The following is a 25,875-nucleotide window of genomic DNA, read 5'->3' as shown; positions in this document are numbered from 1 at the left end:
TTTTCCCGAGCAAAAAGCAGAATTTCACCGCCACACGCTGTTCACGAAAATCAGCCATTGCAAAAACGACGATCACACAAAACAGTTGTCACTATAAACTCTGCCGAAACTAGTCCTTACCTTCTGAAGCAACGGTAGTCGGCTTATCGACTCAGGAATGTTAGCTCTATGAGCTCATAGCAGCAAAACGCGGTACTACAAAAGCTCTGCCCACAAAAAAATTAGTTCAGTTTCTTTTGGGTACCCCATCGTAAGATGAATATCTTAACAAGATTTTAGTGTATAAAAATTTATTATAATTGACGAATATTTTTAAATATTTTAAAATAATTTTACAAAGAAATACTGGCAAGCAATGCAATAGATTAACGTAAATGGAGCACCTGATGATGGCACTATGTTGCCGAAACACGTTGTGAAGTGACAGATGAAATTGAGTGCACTACAAGATGGACACAGCATACATATCATGGACGAAAATCAGTGCAACAGGACGCTAAAATACAACATTAGGTTTAGTAGAGTCCTCATGTAGTCTGTAAACCCAAATCTGCATGGCCCTGACTTAAGCAATGAATTTGAATGTGGAATATAATTTTTCTTAACTACTGCATATAATCAATGCATCATATAATTGATGTTCTTAGACCATATTTAAAACTGGAGTTTTCAATTAAAATCCCCCACCCCACCCTGAAATATGGGGGAGAGAGAAAATCCTTTATTTTTACAGAATTTGGCTACATGAGAAATACTGTTATATGTACGAGTATATTTAATAGTTAAGTAAATATAATACTGTATTTGTGAATTCAAGTAATGAATTGTTTTGGATTTATATTTAAAACCTTCAACCCTCCAAAATGATATATCACTGATATGTTACTATGTTCTTATGTAGTACAACACATTTTTGTTACTATGTATAAAACTGTAGTATGTTTAACTCTAATCATAACAAATGTAATATAGTTGTTATAGATCTCAAAAGTCTGAAACATTTCAAATTCACATCTCTTCCCTTCAAGTTCAGGCCCATCAACATATTAGTCAATAAAGCTCCCAGCATTTGTACTAGAGTATACATTTACGGGCCGCACCATAGCTCAAGCAGTTAGTCGCTGGCTTCCCATCGTGGCGGCCCAGGTTCGATCCCGGGTCTGGTCAAGTGGGATTTGTGGTGGAGGACAAGGAGGCGCTGGGGCAGGTTTTCTCGGAGTGCTTTGGTTTCCCCTGCCAATCTTCATTCCACCAATTGCTCCACAATCACCCTCACCTACGAGTATCATCTGCCACAGCACAAGGGACTTAGACCCACCCCACTAGCAATAAAAAAAAAGAGTAGACATTTATCCTCACCAAAAATGCTGCACTTTGGATTTCTTTTTTAATTTTCCTGTTGGTGATTATTTGCGAAATTCCCAATATTAATAATGTATCTCGTCATATGTAATTACTCTACTAAACTAATACCAAAACTATTTTCTCCAAACTATTATAAAAACGTAATGTAATTTTACTTAATGTGAAAAGAAAGAAAAGGAAAAATAAAGTATTCAAGACCAAAAATCCTATGACCTGAAGTACAAAATATACAGAGTTATTCAAAACAGTTTTACCAAAGGACAGAGATCATTAACTGTATGTGTTACTAGACATTCATTAATGGAAGTAATGTACCAGTGTAAAGCACATAAACATAATTTAAGAACACTTTCACTGAATTAAACACCAAACATACATGTAACACACAATTAACAATCTCGATAACTGGTAATATTTTTAACAACTCCTTACTCATATAAGTGTTTGTTTAACACTGCCTAAGCGATCAAACAAATTGCTCAAGAAATTCCAGAAACAGAGGGGAAGAGATCACTCACTAGCATAACGCCAAAGTTTTGTGTATTACAGTACTATGACTTGGAAAATTGTATACCATCATAAAATAATTCATTATACTTCATTTTGTAATTCCTAGTATACTTGTAAAGGGGAAATTATATGTTCCAAAGTAATCTTATATATATGTTTTCCAATAAAAATAACTGCTTGAAGTGTAAGAAGTAAAACCTTCTGATCACTCATTGTTAATTCCAACACAAATTCTATAAATTAGTATTTCCTTGTCTTGTGATATTAATTTTGTAATGTAGGCATAGAAATATAGTATCTTAGCACAAAGAATGAGAAAACCTTAACCACAATCTCAAAATGACTGAACTTCGTGAGCTAAACGGTGGTGGCTACACCCTCTTCCACACATATATTTTAAATATTTACTATTATTGAACATTAATAATGCTTGGTACAAGATACAGAAACACATTTTGTTTAAAAATATACAGTTTCACAATTACTTATTTCATCTGATTGTACAGTCAGGTACAAAAGAGTATTCACTGAAAATGGAAAACATTTATCTAACTGAAACATGTTTCTTATTATTTATAATGATAGCTAAGAGCTAAATTTAGTTTCCTTTGAGACTATGCTAATGGAATAAACAGAAAATACATGAATGCACAGAGACACTATAAAGAATCATTATCAACTTTCTTGTGTTTTATAACAAATTAAAATGTTGCCTTTTTATATCTTCTCAATAATAAAGCCTTAAGCACAACATTATAATTTACCATCTTACATGTTCATCTGAATAATTATAGTATACAATATCTAAGAAGCTGGAGTGTAAAACATTCCAATGGATGCTCAAGCTAAAACAGCGCCGAGGTGCATTTCTATGCTACTGGACAGCCTCTTTACTACTCGTACCTTTGTTACCACCTTACAATAAAACTAAGCAAGTCAAACTGTTGTCATCTATTACCATATGCAATAATAATAATACTGCAATTATGTATGCATATGGAAATAGTATTTGTGCAATCTTTACACCTGGTAAATTAAAATCTAATTTGATATGCAATGAACATATTTCAGGTTTTAAGGAAACTTCACCATCATAAAATGCTCACCAAAATCAACAAGAATGGCCCTCTCTTTTTTTTTTAAGATTAAATACTACTGTGCAATGAATTTTCAGGATTTTACAAACCAAACATACCTGTGAATCAAGAATGTAACTATAAACGAATTACAACAATTTTGTGAATTAAGATTCTCAGTGTAAAACACTATATTGCTAGCCTCTGAACTTGGAGTTAAAAGAAACCAGAATTTTCAACAGGTTACTTAGCTGAGCTTTCTTATAAGGTGATGCAAGAGTTAAAAACTGTACACAGAAAAAATTCCATGTATGCCAAACAGGGTAGCACTAATATTTCTAACCTAAAGTCAACTGAAGATCATGGCATGCTAACTAACATTCACAAAGAAGAAAGACAGTCAGGCAAGTAATACAAAAACAAGAAACAAGAGGACAGATGGTAAGAGAGAAGTAATGTCACTTACCATGGTAAATCGGGGATTGGTAATTGTAACAGAACCAATACACACGTAAGCAGCCTACGTCGAAATATTTTGAAGGAGAATTTGCAAAATGTTGACCATCTATATGCTTGCTCACACATCCATTTATTCAACATCCAGCCCCTCATTCTAAGGTTAGCTTATTTAGAGAAAATGATGAACTGATGCAAATGTCATCCTTTCCAGCATTAATAGCCGATAAAGTGAACATGAGACTTGCAAAATTATGCTCTTGAGTTTTGCTAACACAGACTTTTATGAACCAAATCAAAGCCTTCTGCTAATATTTATCAGCAACCAGAAGTATCTGTTACATAATGATGATACCACGAGTAAATATCTGCAAAAATTTCAGATACTCATGCCCAACCCTAAGATATTTTCACAGGGTTTGGATTGATAGTTGGATTTACTGGATGCTTACAACTTGTAACTACAAAAAACTACTCCAGCTTTCAGCTGTCATGTCACAGTATATGTACAGAATGGAGCACAGAAGTAGTCAAAACAAGAAATTCGTTGAACACAGGAGAAATGTAATTGGAAGAAATTCAGAGCAGTAATCAAGATGTACTATCAAAACATGTAGAGACCTGGGAAAATTTCCATTTCATGCATCTTAGTTGTTTATGTAGTTCTGTGGGCTGACCCTGCTGCACAAGATTTCTGTTCTGGGCCTTATGGAGAAGGGAATAAACTCCTCCCCTTGCTAGGAATCAAACCCTGATTCACCAGACAACAAGAAAATAATAATGTTTTCAGTACTGCAGGCTAATCGCATAAAATAGCAGGATGGTACATGAATGATCAACTGGAAAGGCTTTGGAAGGAAATGGTCATGGTGAACTTGAGCAGTATTTGTCTGTGAGGACTGAGGCAAACTGCAAAAGAAACAGTCAGGATGGGCAGGGTCTTAGCAGAGACTGAAAATGAGTACTTCCCAAACAAAAGTCTATAGTGTTACTGCTGGACAAACCTATTCAGATGGAGGAAGAATGGTCCTGGCTTATTTATTTACAAGCTCTGTAAGACATGCAAACTAAACAGAATCATATTCATTTCTGCCTGATCCAACATGGATACTTATGATTACAAACCTTAGGTACTGTATGTTAGCAAGTCAAGATGAAAGGAACTTAATGCAGAGACTGATGAAGGAGAAATTGTATATGATGGCGAATTGTTAGATATTTCAGACCACCAGATGACATTTCACAAATTAGTGATGATGTGACTGTGGATTCCAGTTCATCTTCTGGCACATGACCCAGATATATAGCAGATAATTCTGAGACATGTGGAATTGGTTGTTTTGCTAGTGTATCTGTGATTCTGAATGGAATAAAGTTGACACACTAGTACCTGAATAAACAGTCCATTTTATGGTAATACAGACGCCAATAAAACTACAAGATAAATCAATGCTGCTTAGATCAACTTCTAGGCCTACTGGTGATGACATAATTCAAATTTTCACAGGACAATAAAATCGGTGCCACAAACAAAATTCTGGAAAATACAAATCATCTTAAAAACTGCTACTCAGCCCAATCAGAAGGTACAAGGCTTGTGCGGCCAGAAAGATGGTAGGAGAAACAAATATGTTTTACTTTTCATCTCACTGGCATACAAGATTTCACATTTTAAGAGAGATCACTCCCAGAAATATTACCAGACAATTTTTCAATAACCTACAAGACTGAAGTCACCATATACATATCAGTGAAAGATGAAAGCATAATGAGACATGAAAGTCAGAAGGGACAGCCATTGCTAGGCAACAATCAGTAAACACTTGCCCATGTCAACAAACATGCAGTCCACCAACACACAACAGTTGCTTACATATCACGCAACAATAGAGGAGCTGTTTGAGGCGGTATTTTCTACGCAGTCTGTCCTGAGGACCAACAGGACAAAGGTTTCTCACATCATTGGAAATTTTCCAAGGTGCACACCAGTCCATGATCTGCACACGGCTTTCAACCTTCCACATGATTATATAACAAAACAGTGCAGACAACAAGCAGAAGTCATTCAAAATCATGTGAATAAATATATTCATAGTATAGAACAAGGCAAAGCCAGACATAGAAAATATATGAAGGTGGTCAAGCTTATGATCGTTCAAGTGACTAAGCAGCCGTTGTCGCATAAGATAAGTAACCATGATCTGCTTTCCATAGCCTGGACTGACAGAGGATTTGTATATAGTGCAAAAGCAAGAATTTTCAATAACATGCTATATGTTAGATATGTACAATTGGCAAAAGGCCAAGCATATTCATAAGAGACAGAAACATCCTCTCCTCAGCTAGAATGTTACCTAAGGATTATGACTGCATGGGTTCAGTTGTAAGAAAAAAAAGATCCCTGATTTTGAGTCTCAAGGTGTTTGGCTCCAACAAGAACAGATTGGCGGTAAACTGCCAGTCATAAAGTAACTTTGACTTTGACTCCGAGCTAGACAGTTTACCATCATAAGTTAGGTGTAAGCCAATCACCATCCAGGAAGGACGTGAGTACAGAAGCAGAGCAGAAGAATATCCATTGTTGAGAGCTATTGTGTAGCAACACCTGGTGATGACATAGAAGATTTTATGTGCTGCAATACAGTGATTTGTAGTGTATCTAGAGCAGTAAAACTGTTATAGTTACTTGTAGTTACTAGTTCTATATGTTCTACAAATTCAACTATCAATTCAAACCCTGTGTCTTCTCTTTAACATGTGACAATATTGTCTATCAATATACCACTTCAGAAACAGTAGTGCCAAATACCTGGGGAATGTAGTATTTAAATTATGTAACCAGTACAGAGTAAATTTAGAACTACTTTTAGTTGGTACCCATGTAGTTCACAGCACTGACTTCTCAAGGTAGTTATTTTGGAGAATATGAATACTCAAAGTTCTCATGGCAATGACTATGAAAAGTACTGTCTTGTGGAATGTGATGCCATGAAATCAGGTTCCGGTTTACCTAATAAACTTCTATCAGACAACAAGGTGTCACAATAAGCATAATCTTGCTGCTTGCTTGGCTTACTCATTAATGAAGATGGAGGCAGTATATTCCTTCGAAACATCAGGTAAACATCTACCAGACTACAGTACTCTTCAGCATGTTACATGATTGACAACGCTAAATTGGCAAATAGTTTACAAATCAAAAATTGTATTCATATTAATCCATTTCTAAATTGTCTGAAATATTACATGTTGATTCCTTCACAGTATAATATCTCAGAATTACTCGTAATAACATGCAGATGTCTGTTACTTCATTTAGCAAACAACAAACAAAACATAAGTAACCTTAGAATGTGGATTTTAACAGTTATGTTTCCAGTGATGCACTGGGATTATGTATACATACATAAACATTATACAAATATTATGTTGCACACTGTCCATTGTCTGGATATATGTAACATACAAAGTGTTTCAAAAACTGTAACCATTTCAGTCTTAGGTGTAAGGGGGGGAGATCTTCTCAGTTGGGGGCATCAGAAAAAGCTGGTCTTGCTCACTGGGCAACAGGCAATGTCCAACATAATATCTGTATAATGAATCAACCATTCATGAGCACACACAAAGAAAAGAGTGTACATTTATCTCAGAAAAGAAGATTTTTCTCATTTTCACACATGTTAACATTATGGGTTTATAGATTTCAGTATCTCACTAACAGCACATCACTGGTTCATTCTCTAAGCTACAGTACTACAACACTGTAACTAAAACAGACACTTTGATACTTTATAGGACAGAGATGTTGCTGGGTAGTTTACTTGAAGGTTGAGATGTGCATGTTGAAATTCTGTTATGAGATAAATTGGTTAGCAATTAATATAAAAAATCAACTGTAAAGTTTCTAGTGTGGACAAATGAAAGTACTTAAATGATACTCAACTGCTACTGAAATTCCAGTACATAAGTTTAAAAAACAGAGCGAGAGAGAGAGAGCAAAAGCAACAGCCTAGCTTTTAATGTGTAGCTAAGATACCGTTGTTACATTACCTATGCTTTCATCTACTTTTTAATTCTGCGGTGCTTTAAATTTTAATAACTGACTATAGAATTCACTGTTCCGGTTATTCTAGGGGTTATCTCGATGTGGAAACCAATGTTCTTAACACAATGTGCAGAATGTTCATTGCATGTACTTTAACTTATCTGATATTATAACAATTTCTTTCAATTTTGAAATGAATATGAATATTCACTATTCTTAAATTTGCAGAATTGGGCAAACAAAATATAAAATCTTCATTAACAACAAAAGAGGGGACTTAAGTATTACTCTCATATAATTCATATGAGTATTTAGGATTTGCAGTATACTGTTTCAAGTTAATTCAGGTATCACAGATAAGGATAGAGGGCCCCTAGAAGAAGTCTTTCAGAGGCAATTGTCTTCAGTCCAGCAAGCCTGAATACAATCCATATGTAATATGAAAAATATTTATAAATCTGAAATAAAGACAAACTATGTTTAAAGCCTTCAAAAATATATTTTTCTCCTAATATGGCAGTGAACTGTAACCTGAAACAAATCCTTTCAAAATATGCAGTAACACATTATCTACATTCTTGAGTTCTATTCCAGCAGGAAGACTGGCATGACATCAAGGAACAACAAATAAATTAGGAGCATTACTGGGTCCAGTCAAAAATAGTTTTGCTTGAAACATATTTGCAGCAGATCTTGAAGCAATCCCACATAAATCAACTCAGGGATCTTGTCTGAAATGTGATGTCAGCAACTAGCAACTATGAGTATATAGCAGTCTTATCTACACTCAGTGAACCCTTACTATGCCATTAGTTATTAGAGAACATTTTCCATTAATTAATGAAAAGCCTCTGAAATGTAGCAATTCATTTTCTCAGCTTCATGGCTAACAGAAAATATTAAATCTTTAATCCTTCAACTTGGCTACAGAGTTCTTACTATTACAAACCAATTTCTAAAGAAAATTATTATTAAACTCCTCAACAAAATTTTAAGCAATGGATATAAAAATAAAAAAAAATGTGAACGTTTCTTTTTTCAACTGAGCAAAATATTAATAAATACAATGCACCAAATTTTCACCTTCTTATTTAACAAACACTGACCTTACAGGAAATGAAATATCCATCTTTTTGTTTAGGAGTGAGTTGAGTGAGTGATATCCTTTGAAGAATTTGTCTTATATAAATAAATGGCAATGTTAATAAACATTTACCTTTTAACCGTTTTTTATTAGCAGATTTTTTAAATTTATTGCAAATGGGTTGCTTTTAAGGAAACTATAAAAGGACAACAGCCATCCATTAGGTTCAATAGTTGTAATTGTCCTTAAAGTGTCTGTAACTCAAGAAATAGCTTCTTTTTACCTCACCATGTCCATATCACATGACATAAAATCCATAAAATCCACATGCATTCATGTGAATAAATGTCACACAGACATTACCAATCACACGAACAAAGGGGTTAAAATTTACTTCCCTCTGCTTTTCTACAGAATGTGTTTATATGAACATATATTACCAAACTCATGGAGTTAAAGGTTAATGTCTATGTGACTATGTACTGTGAAAAGTTGTCACTGACAGTTTTTCAGGTTAAATGGTATAAAGACACCTTAACCCGCACTCTGTTAAACCTGTACCTGTACAATGCAGTGCACAATATTTATGAATTGACCTATTTCCAAATTTACCGTGTTATTTAAATGTAAATAAAAAGGACATTATCTGCAGCAAAAGCCATGAAATTTAGAAGAAAATTCGTAAGATCACAATAGTCTACTTGTAAATGCCTATTGTAAGAATCATTTCAAAACAAATACTAATCAGTTTGTTTGTATGTGTGAATAAATGAACTTTGGGGTATATATATATATATATATATTCAAAAAGCAATTTAAAAGTATTGTCGCTGAAATTCAAACATGAATTTATCCATGTTATTAAACATTATAATGATCAATGGCAAAGCAAGGGTCCACTGCAGCGACTGAAATCACCAAATATTTCTATTGTAATTCAATACTACATGGAATCAAAATATTCCATATTACCTACATGTTGAGAACATCTGCTTATATTATACTGTGACAAAAATATTTCTTAGGGTAAAAATATTATGCAACTGTTTTATTATAAAACATTTTATTAATGTTCAGCATCATTTTAAAATTTCCCGTGGCAAAGAAACATCTCATACATACATACACACACACACACACACACCCACAATACAACTGACACCTCAAATATCATAACAATATAACCACAGACACAGAACAGTACTAGTCAAGTGACTGCTTTTAAGCATGATTATAGAAGTGGGATGAATATGGGTATGGAAGAAGTTCAGTCCACACTTTGCAAGTATCAATGAAAGAAGTTAAAAATGAGTACTTCAACTCATCTGAAATGAGTGAAATTTCATTACATGAAAGAAAATGTTTGAAGTTTGTTACATATATACTGATGATACCTAGAACAATAGAAGTATATTTTTCCTGAAACTGAGATACTTTCATCAATAAATCATCTACATAATAAAGAATATAAAAATAACTTTTCTACCTTTCCCATTACATTTTTGTATTATTTTGTTTCGTGTTTTCTATAACAGTGTACAATTTAATAATACTGTGAAGTTACTTGCGCATATCTTCCTCTTCGTCCTGAAAACTTTGGAAAATGTTCACAAATGTTTCCGTTAAAAATGAACATGGTCTGTGAAAAGAGTTCTTCAAGTCTTATGTCTATAAAGAAATGCTATTACTGTGATTAAAAATATGGAGTACATACATACATTTCATTTCACAAGTCCAAAACAAATGGACATGAAGGTTGTCATATCAAAAAAATACAAAAAATTTAAACAAACACATAGATAACAGAATAATTAAAACTAATTGTTTATGTTACCCTCCACATATTCAGAAACTGTATAAAAGGAATTATTCATGAGATATAAAGACAGCCTATTTTTAAAATTAATTCTATCCTCTTTAAGGCTTTGAATGGTTATGGGCAATCTGTTGAATAGTTTAATGGCAGTAAACATAGTACCTTTCTGAAAAGCAGAAAGATTCAAGTTTGGCAAATATAATTGCTTTTGATCTCTTGTATTCAAACCATGAACATCTAAACCTAAACAAAATTTAGTTTGATTATCAGTCACAAACATCATCAACGAGGGAATGCATTCACATGACAATGGCAGTATATTCAATTTCTTAAGAAGATCCCTACATAAGTCTCTAGGTCCCACTCCAGATATAATCTTTTTTTTTGTGTGATTTAAAAACTCTAACATTATTCGTTGAGTTGCCCCAGAAAATGATTCCGTACTTAAGACTAGAGGGGAAATAAGAAAAATACACCATTTCTAAATTTTTTTTACTCATAAAATAAGATAAACTTCTAATTGCAAATATAGCTGAACTAAGTTTAAGGAGAATATACTCTACATAACTCTTCCAATCTAAATTCTTATCAATATGCAGACCCAAAAATTTTATCACAGGAACTTCATTCATAAACATATTCTCGCTAGCAACTGCCAGAGATTTATATGACTGTTTTAGAGCAAATCTAATATTTAAGGCCAACTTATTAGCTGTGAACCAATTTACAATAAGAGACAGTGTACCCATGACTTTATGCTTAAGCTCAGCATGATTATTACCGGTAACCAAAATACTGGTATCATCAGCAAAAAGAAAAACTTTAATGTAAATAATAAATAGAAGTGGTCCCAAAACCGACCCCTGAGGAACCCCTTGCTTAACTCTTTCCGAAGATGATAAATAGTCCTGACTATCATTAGCTTTAATGTACACTCTCTGTAGTAGACAGGTACTACTATCTTCTGACTTAAACAAAGGTCGTTTCATCTTCCACTAGAATAATGATGTGTGTAAATTTAACAATTATAATTTGAATGCTACATGCTGATATAATAATACAGTAACTGGCCTGCTAAATGATTTCTAGTGATAAAACATTCTGCTACACAATAAGCAAGCACGTTTCCCCAACGAGCCAACAGCACCCTGAAAACATCAAAATAAAAATAATACCTGAAATGTGATATTTTTCAAGAACTGCACAAATTGGGATTAGATTACAATATCAGGATATATAATATGAGAAAGAACACAGAAGGGTAAAGAAAGTCACTCCTGAAGAAAAACCAAGGGTTTGGAAAGAAAGTCACTTAAATCCATTCACCATGATGTACAATAAAACAGCAGGCATCACACATCTGAAGCATGATCTCAATACAGAAGAGCTTTGTAGAGTAATTTCTGGAAAACATACTTTTCAATTATACATTTCTCACACACAACATATCACACCATATCCCACTTCCCACTTCCCACTTCCATGGCTGTTTGTACCCAGCTTACCTTGACCCTCTGAAGGTCGATGGGATTCATAATAGACCCCTGGAAGAATTCAACTGTAGTAAAATGCCGCTTGAACAGGCCTTCAAGCTCCAGGTCTGGTGGTTTTCTGCCAATCATATGATACGACGAAACCCAACCAGCCAATCACAGTACACCACCAACCAATAACAACATACAAGGGAAAGAAAAAATAATTAATGTGAGCTACTAACCAACAGACAACAGAAGAATGGTAACTGATCATGTCTATGCAATGAAGAGAGTAGTTTCCTTCCTCAGCATGATTCATTGCATACCATGAGCTGTTCCTAGGAGAAAAGAACTTGTCCTCCATTGCAGAAATAAAAACCGCTACAGAAATGTTAAAGATGTTCAGATATGATTAAGTTAATCATTGCACGCTGTGTGTAGGAAAGATGATGAATGACAGATTTTAATTTGATATAACAGGGCTATAGGTAATTTGGTAAGTTTGTGTATATGATAGTATGCTACTGCTTTTGGCCAGCTATAACTAAAACACCTACTATAGCCAAGACAGTCCAAATGTTGTCTGTTGTAGACAAGTGTCTTCGGCACTGTTTGACAACATTTGGACTATGATGTTACATAGCTATATATCATTATACCATTACTCATCTCATCAAATTACACCTCTACCCCTCCAACAGCAAAACATTTCTTTTATACATAATTTAACCATCAAAGATGAGATTAAATATCACCATACCAAGCTTTAGCAGTGTTAGTGAGTTAACCTGTTCCTCTAACACACTTTATATCTGATCATCTCTAAGAGAAATATTCTAGAAAGGAAGAATGCATTAATAAATGTCATGCAAAATCTGTATGTTTGGGATATAAACAAATGACTAAAGAGCTAAACTAGACTGCAACATGAAGGTCATCCCAATAAAGGACAAGTACAAGCCACTTTTCCAGGAAATCTATCATTCACATGCAAGTATGAAAACAGTATTTTAATTCTTTCTCTTTCTATAATATATTTTAAATACATTATTTTCAAACCATTACCTTGGTGCATGTATACCAAGTTCCTCATTAAAATGTACATGCTAAAAAAATTTTACAACACTTAGTTATGTTAATTTAAAATTTGTAATTCAATTCACAAGTCTAGGAAGTTTTGCCTCAACTGACTCAAAGAGTTGATGTGTCTGCATTTGACAAAACCTTTATATAAGTAGGTCTGGTAGAGGTACAAGTGTCTTTGAAAGCTCAGTCTGTGATCTGGTACACTAAAACAATGTTTATGTAAGATGTAAAACTTTCACATTGGCTATATACAATGAAGTGTTCTAAAGCAGTCACATGAAGACAGAGATTGCACACATTGGAGACTTCATCATTCTGCCTCTATCATCAGAGTGGTGTGAATGATTTGTCTGTCCTTTGTGTACACATACACCTCAGAGCTGAGTGTCTTTGTCCACACTCAGACTGCTGAAAGAACTGTGGGCAGAATCAGGTGATCAGGCAACATATAGCCCATGTTACATAACCTGCAATATCTAGAATGCTACTTATCACGGGTCCTTCTTTTTACTGTTTCTTGATAGCTCTGACTCACTGGATTATGTTGGAGCACCATGAAGAAACAATGAAAAGAAGGATCATGGTTCTGATTAACCACCTTTGATGTCAACCTGCCTGTCTGTTCCTTTGAAATACTTGTACCCACTTACAAGACACAATTTGAACATTCACTGTTGAACAAACCTGAAAACTCATACAGAACAATATGTTGACGGCTTTGCAAAGCATGACAGCATTTCCAGAAACATAAAGTGGTATGACTTGCCCATCATATGGTTTATTTGCAAGGGAGCAGAAAGAATGAACTAATATGCAAGCAATAACGATAACAACAACTATGATAAAGAGGCAAATTCTAGATATGTATATATATGCAATTGCCAACTGATGCGATCCCAGCATTCCAGCTAGCCAGTCAAAACTGAGGCAGCCAAAAAACAAATGTTGATAAGGGGAGAGGCCTAGAGCCCAACGCATGATGCCACGGTCCCAGATGTGCCACGCACGAGTGTACGGTGTAAGGTTAGGTCAGGTTAGGTTTACCTTCACTCTCTCTAAGTCTACAGCATTCATCATTGTTCCCTGAAAAAACTCCACAGTTGTGTAGTGACGCTTGAGCAGCCCTTCCAGCTCCAGGTCAGGCTCTTTCCTGCAATACAAGGTGAGGGTCAGCCCCACTATGCACTCAGGCCCACATGCCTGATGTTACCCTCTCTTACAGTGACCAGACCGCAACAACATTAACAGTAGCAAGATTCAGTCTCAGTTGTTAACCTCAATCAGGTACGTTTGGCAGATTATAAATAAAAATAATTTGGACAATTGCAATTTACTTATTCCAGAACAGAATTATTTTCTCAGGCAAAGATTTCAGTTTTTATGCATGGGTCACTAAATTGTATGTTTTGGACCTGAGTGCACTACCAACCTAACATCACTAAACCCTTCCTCATACTCTTGCACAGTTATATTCGCATAAATGTTACTTTAGTGTCCCATTACCCTTTATAACGCTGAACCGACACTATTAAATTAATAACCACATGAAAAGTCTAGTGTATTACAGCTATGAATTTAAACTTTTCCATAGTTTCTCCTAAAGTACACCTCAATTTCCCAGTTATAATGCATGAGGGTAATGGAAAACACAAACCATGAAAGTAAGATACAGCTATTTACGAGTATAAACCTTGGATGGCACAACACAAACACACAACATGACTTGGAATCTTGGTTGTCAGACTGTGGTCTTGCATACTGTTCTTACAATACTCTTAGTGTTTTGTTTCTGCACCAGACTTTCTAACTCTTCACAAAAAGGGTCAGTGTATTTTTCACATTATGGGATTATGACATAAAATTATCTGCATTAGGACAACATATAAGGGTGGCATCATGACCAATTATATTGTGGCATATTTGCTCCATACAGGTGCTGTTGAACCAAAGGAACAGCCATTGCTAAAATAATACACGCTCACAACAATAGAACAGTAGGGTAATGCAGCCTGTTTCTGAACAGTGGCTTGGTAAACACACCTTGCTGTACATGGGTTAGTAATATTAAAACGGATCTTAGAGAGATAGGATGGGGTGGTACTGACCGCATTGATCTGGCTCAGGATGAGAACCAGTGGAGCAATCTCATGAAAATGTTAAAGAACCTTTTGGTTCCATAAAATGTTGGGAAATTCTTCAGTAACTGTACAACTGGTGGCTTCTCAAGAAGATCTCAGCTCCATGGAGATAGTTAGGTACATATGTCCATTTTAAGAAGAGCATTATTATAGGGTACTTACTACAGGAAAAAATAACGATGGTGAAGACAGAAGTCTAAAATTGCAGGTAACAATTAAATAAGATGAGTACCAGAAATCAGACTTCAAAGATATTAACTTCAGGTACTTCATGTGATAGTGGTTGTGGAGGAGGGACATATGTATCCCCAAGGGGGTACAAGAAGCCTCATAAGGGGACAGTAAGATATATTTTATACATTGTCCAACATAGGCTATAAGTGCTTGAAATCTATCCTGACAACTTTCTTGTGCACAACTTTTACTATGTATGGAACAGATCTAGATAAAATGTGTTGGAAATTACGACAAAATTGTATATTTTCTTTTACTAACATATGATAACATACAGTTTGAGATTATAGGTCACCAATGAAAAGTGGGTATATAATATCCCACTCTGAGGCCAAGGTATATGTCATACAAAGAAGTTCAAACCCATTGATTTGTTTCATGCCATCAGCTGAAGAGAAACAAGATAAAAGTAGTATAATATTAAAATAAAATCTACAGACATGTACATACAAAGATTATATGCACCTGTATACTAATTTATTGGAATATTGAATCATCTCACATCACCTATATGAACAGTCCCTTCCTATTTGCTAGTCATCAGAACACAGAACTTGACATGAATTTATATGTCACACATTCATAATGAGCAAAGACTCTATATTTCTTAATGCTTTCTCCCACTGTTTTTTTTTCCAGCACAGATGTTGAACAGTAAATGGCATCTTTAGTATTAAACACATTATGATCCATAAGCGAAAATTTTCTATTTCTTGTGTTATGTAACGGAAAGTAGGCTGGTAGAGAGAAATTAGAATGGTTTCTTTCATGGAAAAATGCCTGGCGAATAGAATATGATACGTGAACTGAGCAAATATTTGTTCTTTTCATATAAAAAGAATTCACTATGTATGTAATATCTTCATAAAACAAGGTAAAAGAATGCATAAACTGACAACCAAGATTTACTGTGGGATACAGTAGCAACCACTTTCATTTTCAAAAATCTATCACCTATCTATATGGGTATACTGTGCATTTTTCATTAAATATGAAGTTCTGATGCACAATTATAGAGGCAATATATTGTTAACTGATCCTTAGAAAAATGGAGCAATCCTTCAAATAAAAAATCACTTCTAGAAAAAAAGGCTGTGGCAATGAAAGCCAAATAAGCAATGTCACTCACCCACTCCTGGCAGAGCTTTATATTTAATTAGCATGATTAACTGAGTCTTATTCAATGAAAAAATGTAAATGCTATTTGCTCATCAATTAACTTCACTTCCATTTAACCTGTAAATTATATAATTATTGAAGCAAATTTTAATACAAATACCTAACCATCATAGTTAAAGGTAAAAAAAAATGTACAGCTATCCCTTTAACAGGCTGTGGTGGCCCACAGGGTTGTGATATGTCGAAGCTCCCACATTTTTTTCTAGACAATCAGCTCACAAATGGAGGTGAGGTTGTCAGCATTATGTTTCAGCCACCCCTTACCCCCAGGAAGTGTCTTGGTATTCATTTCTGTTAGAGGCTGAGTCAATCCAGGGCAATAGTGCAGCTGGAAGGATTAGGTCAACTGAAAAACCCAATGACATCAAGAATCAAACCCATGACCTTCTGGATTGTAGCAAAGTGCCCACCAACTACACTACCGTGTGTTCCCAAATCATCTTAGTTACGTCCATTACTGTGCAGTCTGAGTAAATAATTATTATGAAGATCATATCTATCACAAAAATACAAGAAAATATTAAATTATCGTTAAGTAAATTATATAGATGCATGTAAGATTTGAGGCTTTCACGGTGGTGACTATGAAGAGAGCAGTCTTCTGGGATGCGGCGTCATGTAGATACTGTGTTGACCGACGTTTCGGAGGAACGTATGGCCTCCATCTTCAGCGTAGAAGAAAAAAGATTAATCCGCAAGCGAAGAACCGGTGTGAGCAGGTGAAAATAGACTAATGTCGAGAATAAACCCAGCTGCATAGAGCAGGAAGGGAAGAGAGGGGGGGCAACATGGGAAATCGTAGGGAGGAGAGGGGAAGGGTCTGGGCAGGTTGGGCCAGCAGGTAGCAGGCTAGAGCAAGTATAGGATATTGTGTCTAGGGAGGAAGGCAAGGTTAATGGGAGAGCAAGTTCATACCCGACTCCCATAGCAACCCCCAAGCTTAAGGGTTAATGCCCTCCCATTATCCTTGCCTTTCTTCCCCCACACAATATTCTATACCTGCTCTAGCCTGCTACCTGCTGGCCCAACCTGCCCAGACCCTTCCCCTCTCCTCTCTACTGATTTCCCATGTTGCCCCCCCTCCCTTCCCTTCANGTCTGGGCAGGTTGGGCCAGCAGGTAGCAGGCTAGAGCAAGTATAGGATATTGTGTCTAGGGAGGAAGGCAAGGTTAATGGGAGAGCAAGTTCATACCCGACTCCCATAGCAACCCCCAAGCTTAAGGGTTAATGCCCTCCCATTATCCTTGCCTTTCTTCCCCCACACAATATTCTATACCTGCTCTAGCCTGCTACCTGCTGGCCCAACCTGCCCAGACCCTTCCCCTCTCCTCTCTACTGATTTCCCATGTTGCCCCCCCTCCCTTCCCTTCATGCTCTATACAGCTGAGTGTATTCTCGACATTAGTCTATTTGCACCTGCTCACACCGGTTCTTTGCTTGCGTATTTTCTTCTTTTTTCTTATGCCCTGAAGATGGAGGCGATACGTTCCTCCGAAACGTCGGTTAACACAATATCTACACGACGCCACATCCCAGAATTCTGCTCTCTTATATAAATGTAATTCTCCCATTTAACATCTTATTTTAATATAATTTCACCTATCCTTTGAATATTTAAGAATGGAATCAATATACACAGTCACTCAACAACTGTTCCCCTTATAGACAGTAACTGTTCCGTATTAACTAAATTTATATTTCTTGCCACAGGTAAAATTACATGATATATGTACTAAAATCCTTCCATTTAACTGAAGCTACAACAGAGAATTGAATTATATATTAGATTTTGTCAGTTCTGTTTTATTTTATGAGTGGTTCTTATATAATTTTTGCTGCCGACTACCATGAAATTAAGAGTACATATGTTGTGTACTTGACAAAAAAATGTTCAGCTGATGAAGACTGCCTAATTATAAGGTTCATAATTTGTACACCCAAAGACTTTTGTTAAGGTGCATGAAGTCCAGGAGGTCGAGATGGGCAGGTCATGTATCACGCGTGGGAATACTGAGAGATGCATAAATATTTTTGTCAGAAAACACATAAAGAAGAGACCACCTGAAATATCAAGGCATAGATAGGAGGATAATATTAAATGTATTGAAGAAATAAGGTATGAGGCGTTGCACTGGATTTGTATAGCCAAGACTGGGTCCAGTAATGGACTCTTCTGAACATGGCAATAATCCTTAAAATGAATTTCTTCACCAGATATGTCTACTAGCTTCTCAAGAGGGCTTTTATTCCGTGGAATTAGGTGACTAACTTTCAGTAATAAATAAATTATAGCAGCAGGTACTTTAGTGTTGATGCTGAACTCAAAAGTACAGAGTAACATCGGTATTTTCAAAATACCTCTGGACTGCAAGAATCATATAAACATACATAAGAAAATTAAGATTTAATTTCTGCAATGTCATATCATTTTTTTAAAGGTGAGAGAGTTAAAAATGTGCTGTATATTAATATGCAGTGTTTCATACAGATATGTCAGATTTACCATAGCATGACACATCCGAGATACTGAAATTTACAGATCAATATCTCCTGCTGTAACAGTCAGTTTTCAACTATGTTTTTACTCACACAAAGAGAAGGTACATGTTTCGTTCTCATATAATCATATGTATAAAATATTAAGTTCCCACTGCTTATTATAATATATTGCTTCGTTTCTGTAGTAAGCTATACAGAAAGAATAACAATATAATTTGCAGCCCTACTACAAAGCTTTCTAAAATTTCACTACACCACAAACAAATATGAAAAGCATCATCTAATAGATCCTTTGATTTAGTCTAGAATTTGCTGAAAATTAATGCCCTAGCATTATCCTCATTCAGAAGTCAACTTTATTGAGACCTAAAAGGTTAGGAGTATAGAGAAAAAAGCCTGAACTACACTCAAAGATCACTAAGTTAATATTTTATTTGTACTATGTTTGTGAAGCATTGCCTATAACAAGAAATATAAATTGATTTCATGTAAAAATTATAAACGTCTCTCAGGATGTGGCTTCTGCAAGACCCTAAAAGAAACTGGAACAGAAGAATGAAGCATGTCACCCCTTTCTAATAATTTATGGACCATGAGCTGACATGTGCATGGACAGAACCACTAGCACACCTGCAGAATTCTTCCTTGCAGTCAGTGTGGACCAGTGCACCAGGAGGAAGCAGTGGATACTAACGGAGACATCTTAGCAACATGTTTTTTTCCTCCTTTATAGGTAAGGGAGTCAGTCGCTCAGTCGGTATAGTTCACTTGCAGAATAAAACCACAGAGTTTGTTTTTTTATATAGGTAAGGGAGTTTCAATGTCTACTGTTACATCAGTAATTTTGAGTATTACATCATGACTTTATTAAAGTACAAAACTCAACAAATTAAAAACAAAATGATGTAACTGACAAACAATATAATTTATATGATCCAGAAAACGTGCATTTAATTGGAGTGGTGACTGTTCCGCATCCATTTTCCTTCTGGGTTTGTGGAGGTATCCCCACATATACAAATATTATACTATGGACCATCACTGACTGCAAGTACCCTGAATGCCTCCAGTGAGACAACACCAGCTCAGGACCACTAGCCTTCATCTCCATGTCAAATCTGACATACTCACATTGCAGCATTAAGCAGAGGACTTACCATCAGCTAGCACACCACAAAGTACTAACAGATAAAATGAAATTTCCTTTAAACTATTTTAATTGAGGCAGTATCATTTGCAGTCCAAATATAAAATTGAAAATTCAATGAGACTGGAGATTGAAGAATACAAGATGAACACAGGAAAATACTTATTTCAATATATTACAAAAGTCTACATACAGATGACGTTCAACTTTCACAAACTGTTTCAAGTGTATCAGCGATTTTAGAGCAATAATTTGTATATGCTGAATGGTCTTCATCAACGAAATTACCTACTATTTCTGTGAAAGGTTTTAATAGAACATTTATAAAGAGCATATTCGTGCATCCATCTTCTGAAATGTGGCTCCTTGACCAGTGGCATGCATGTCAACACTGTTTAGCGATGCAAGGAGTTATCTAACCAACAGCATATTATTTATTATACGTGTATTTCAAGTCAAGCATGTTAAAGTTTGTTACTCAAGTTTAAATACAAGCAGTTGGGCAAGAAGCTGTACAAGCTTGGTCATACCTGTGTAGAAATACCACCTCCACATCAACATCCTCACGGTCCTCATGAAGGAAGTCCTTGAGGAAATGTGATACTGACTCATAAGTGATGTGACCACATACCACGATGTGCCTAGGGGAGTCACACACACACAGAAATATTCAGAAGCTTGAGTTGAATTGTATTAATGCATCATCAGAATCTTCAAACTGTCTTTGTGACACACTTTCACTGGATTTGAAGTTATAACACATCATTCTGCAAGTAGCCCTAAAATAATTACATATGCAACTTCTGTAGTATTTGCCAAGATTATCTTTCTCTTTATGTAATAGTTTATGTAAGTTTCGTAACACAACGATATGAACTTAAGATTCAGCTGAAAGTTTGCCACTCAAAGAATTAAATAATGTCTTCCATGGACATGATAATTCTTCAAATCTGCCTGCACTAAAAGATTTAAATTTAATGAAGTAGCTACTTGGATACAAAATCCATGATAAAACCTCCATATTTCTTGAATTTTTGCATTAGGCTAAGCATTCCCTTCAATAAATTAATATAACATTTAATACCACTGAAATGTTAAGGATGCACCTTTGACATTATGAGAAATATCCAAAGTGGATTAGAAAAGTATGACTTTGCATCCTCTTCCAATACAAAATATTTTTAGCCATCACTTTACATCTGTCTGCTGCCCTCTCTCAAAGACTGGAAAATTCAGAAGTTCAGGAAAATTACACAATATAGAACAAGAAACATTATTAAATTAAGAGTATAAAATAGGCACAATGTCCTTCAAAAATTTACAGTAACATTAAACTTACTTTTAATCTGTATATATAATATAAAACACCACCTCCAACATCTTGATCTATAGTGAAGTAATGGAACAACTAAATACAAGTGCACCTAAAAAGTAAGTGAACGTAACTAACGCTGGCCTACCTTAATCTAGAACAAATTCAAGCTAATAATGAGACTGTACTGGAACACACTCAGAGAGAGAGAGAAAAATTACCTCTCCCTTCTCTGTATGCTTATCAGTACTACATTATGGTTCACACATGACATGAAGATACTGCAATACAGTCATCTGCTTACAATCTAGAATTAGTCAAGCAAGTGGTGGTGGATGTTATAATGATTATACAAATAGCTCATGCAGACAAATCTATCTAACTAAGCTTAGTGCAGCCCATTTAGAACGATTGTTTGCTATATGCAAAATGATCTCTCTCACATAACTTACATGCACTCTAGAAATGTTAAAATTCTGGGGCAAATTCAGGAAAAAAAAATAGGGAATGAAGGCTTAAATCACAAAGCAGCATCTTTATATTAAACTACCTGTAAAGTATCATTTCTGAAGTTGGCTTATTAACATGGTATTGTTCATTACCTGAACACCCAAAAGGTGGATTTTGTTCTAGAATTTTTACTTGTAATATACCTACCTACAAATACTTATAAGCAAATAGTGTAAAGTTCTTCTGTATATGGGATTTGCAATTCTCACAGTGGTGGTTACAAAGAGTGCTGTCTTCTGAAACATAACATCATGTAATCTGATGAAAGTCAACTGGCGTTTCAGAGAAACATTTACCTTCATCTTCAGAGTCAAAGAATAAGCTGGGAAAGAAACCAAACTGAAAGAAGGTGGCAGAGCAGGGCAGGGCAGAGGTTGTCACCTGCTTAACTCTCGTTTCTTGTTCGGCTTATTCTTTGACTCTGAAGATGGAGGTGATATGTTCTGTTGAAACATCAGTTGACTTTCAACAGACCACAAGGAATTATATCCCAGAAGACAGTACCCTTCTCTGCATAAATCCATATTTTCATAATATAAATATGAATTCTGTAAGAAAAAATAATAATTAAAATTCAAGTCACTGTCTTTAAACATGTCCCTTTGAAGGAACAGAGTAGATGTACTATTTACTGGGTGTAGTTCGTTGTAAGTGGGCTGCAACACAATGCTATTGCTGCTTTTATGACAGATGCCGACAAAATGGAAATGTCAAAGTCCAGAACAACTAAAATCATTCATAAAGCTACCACAGCCATCCACAGCTTAACTAGCTACAGTTTGCCCACTTCTGCATTGGGTGCAATTTGTCATTTTGTTTATTGTTTACTGCAGTAGTAGTGGTAATAGTTATCCAATACAGAAATAAACTATGGACCAGTTTGAGAATACAAAGCACCTCCAACAGACACACTCTCCCGAGAAAGTAACTTTTCATCACACTCTTTCCATCAAAACAACAATTTAACCTACATGCTTATGAAATAAAGAGAGTAATTTAATGATCTCTTTCAGAAGCCCTACTCATCTTAATAGCAATAATCAGTCAACAGATACAAAACACTTAATTACTTCTTTATAAAACAGAAATAACATTTAACTTCTCTTTTCCAATTTCTGACAGATACAAATATATTTTATTGAAACTTTATTTAGAAAATTGGATTGATTTAAAGATATTTCCCAATATATCTACCCTACATTGAACAAATGCACATACTACTTTCACCTAATTGGGAGCAAGTGCAAACTGCCTATAAAATTCAGGATATTGAAAGGATTTTGTTCACAAGCAATTTCTTCCTAGAATTTCATGTTTCAGATGGACTGACATTTCTGAGCTTTGTTGCAGTAAGACTGATATCTGAAGGGAGAATGAGAGGTAAGTGTGTTAGAAATCTATTTTTAACAACTTGACCACTTCCTTCAATTTTAAATCAAATGGTATTAAATATTACATAAAAGTGAATTATAATGGCATGCAAATGAATGTGAAAATATTAAAAAATTTAATAAAACCATATATCAACATCAAAGTGACTGATAACTTATGACCTCATCAAAATAAGAACAGATTTAAACACGATGAAATTCATTCCACACAACAGCAATTATAGGTCTATTTAAAATAATTTTCACGAGTTTTCTTTGATTTAACTTTAAATATATATTAAATATCCTTGAATTGCTTGTGAAATACATTCAAGAATAAAAGTAAATCAGGAGAAAATTGATATTTGTTGGAATTTTCATAATATGTGTGACGATTCTAACTCCAGGCCCTTAACCATGTTTTCTATTAAATTTTTACTGACAAGGATCAATTATATGTATAAAGTTCTTCAAGAGGTCAGCTTAATAGACAGAACTGTCAGCAGCTCAACATTTCAATGTGAAATTACTCAGCCATCTCTTCACAGAATTGTCACCTACTTGAATTCCTTCTTCTCTTACCAAAAATAGAAGAAAGTGATAAGGTTCAAGAAAGCTGACAGAAATAAGGTCCAATTAACAGGAAAACTAAACTACAAACTGGTTAATTATCAGTATATTGTAACATGTTGAAGAATGACTGTATTCTTCCTTTTTGGTTTTCTCTTCAGGCATAGAACTTGCTGACATCTCCCAATTGAAAGAGAAAACATACAGTTGGTGGTTGTGATGTCATGTGTACATAACAACTAAAAGTGTTATTGCTTGGGCTCAAATCTCACCTTCTGCCACGCTCGTTCTTGAGGGTCCCTCCATACTTGGGCCTAGTCCCGATCAGATCAATAATCTCGGGAATACAACTTGCAAAAATGGCCTACACGCACAAGAAGACGAGAACCATGGATGATGATGAAGGCAGATGGACGACGGACAAGCAGGCGAGGGCACCATGATGGATGATGGTTGAGGGAAACGAGAAAAAACAGAGACACAAGAAAACACTTACTGAAATTCAAATCTCATAGGTAGTATATAAGAGGCATTGGGAAAGAAAGGAAGAAGGGAATAATGCCTGAAAGCATCAGATTCATCCTGCATGTTAACTTCAAATAAATATTGCACAGATGCATCTAATTCAGACTTGTTATATATTATTAGTACAATGACTTCAATATAATTTGCAGCTGACTGCACTGAAACAGTGCCCCGAATTAACTACTGTTCACATTTATGTATTCTAAGAGAAACATCATGAGCACTTAATTCATTTTTTAGAGTGGCAACCAAAATTACATTTTAACTGATTTGTTTACACATCACTATATTAAGACTGTCATCACACTCACTGAGACTAGTGTGCTGGGACACATACCTTTATAACACTCCATTGGCTGAACTTCCTACCTGATGCAATAAGCTCTTAACTAAGCATTATTTTTTGGATGTGTCCCAAATTTTCCCTAATGTATTAACCCTCAACTCTCCATTACAAATTTAACTCTTGAATTCTGAATATTACAGAAAAAATATTAAAATAAAATAAGACTGGACTTGCTGAATCGAAGGATAGTGATTCAAGACAAGTCTTTATGCCTTTGAAGTTCACAGAAATAAGTTCATTTTCGCAGAATTGTTTTCATATTAGACAAGGATTATANACACTTAGTTTTATGATAATGGAATTATTATTATTATTGTTATTATTATCATTTATTAGCTTGTTTGTTTACTTTTCTTCATAAATTGCCTGTAACTTATTTTTGACATATAATGTGTTTGTCTAATGTTTGTATAATTTACACGTAATTACTTTCATCTACAATGTGCTAAGTCTGTAATTGGCCTTGCGGCTGTTGACTTGGCACATAAATAATAAAGAATTGAATTGAATTGAATTGAATTATTATTATTATGGGGTGAGACTGAGTTCACTTGGTACTGTGGCCACCACTGGCCTGTTGTACCAGCCCCAGGTGATAGATGATGGTGAGTGTGGAGCAATTGGTGGAATGAGGATTTGCAGGGGAAACCAAAGTAGTCAGAGAAAACCTGTCCCAGCGCCACTTTGTCCACCACAAATCCCACATGATCAGACCCTGGCTCGAACCCAGGCTACCGTGGTGGGAAGCCAATAACTACCCAGTTGAGCTAGGTCTTACAGACATTCAGCCAGATCAACAAATATACTTACTCTGAATATTTCTAAACATGTCCCTAATTACTTTAATCATTCCAAATAAATAACTATGACAATAATTAATTTGTGACTGAAACCGAGAATTCATATACCACATCAAATCTTGATGTACTACTGAAATTATGCAGATAATATTGACCATAATGTCATTGCTTACATCAAATAAACAGATACGTATTTAACTCTACCTCACTGTCCCCATGTTGTCTCAACCTCTGGTGGTACAAATTTATTTAGCCCCTATAAAAAGGAAACTGCAACTGCATTATGGTTAAGAAATTTCTTGAACACACATAATGAAATTCATGCTTTCAGG

The 25,875-nt window shown here is 35.1% G+C and overlaps 1 protein-coding gene across 19 annotated transcripts in view; it reads right to left on the bottom strand.

The window, feature by feature from the left end:
- LOC111870292 (calcium-activated potassium channel slowpoke) overlaps nucleotides 1-25,875 on the bottom strand; it is a 201,517-nt gene that overhangs the window by 123,009 nt on the left and 52,633 nt on the right. For 17 of the 19 annotated variants that reach the window (XM_033753770.1, XM_033753754.1, XM_033753756.1 and 14 more), the window contains 3 exons: nucleotides 24,145-24,236; nucleotides 20,641-20,751; nucleotides 11,858-11,963 (listed from right to left, as the gene is read on the bottom strand). In XM_033753770.1, coding sequence (XP_033609661.1) covers nucleotides 11,858-11,963; nucleotides 20,641-20,751; nucleotides 24,145-24,236 — 309 coding nt within the window. Of the gene's footprint in view, nucleotides 1-11,857; nucleotides 11,964-13,957; nucleotides 14,064-20,640; nucleotides 20,752-24,144; nucleotides 24,237-25,875 lie in introns of all 19 variants that reach the window. The other 2 variants (XM_033753771.1, XM_033753772.1) reach the window with 1 other exon arrangement.

This window comes from Cryptotermes secundus, unplaced genomic scaffold, assembly GCF_002891405.2.
Source record: "Cryptotermes secundus unplaced genomic scaffold, Csec_1.0 scaffold354, whole genome shotgun sequence".
NCBI lineage: Eukaryota > Metazoa > Arthropoda > Insecta > Blattodea > Kalotermitidae > Cryptotermes > Cryptotermes secundus.
The sequence above is the reverse complement of the archived record's forward strand: the minus strand, read 5'-3'. Positions and strand labels throughout refer to the sequence as shown.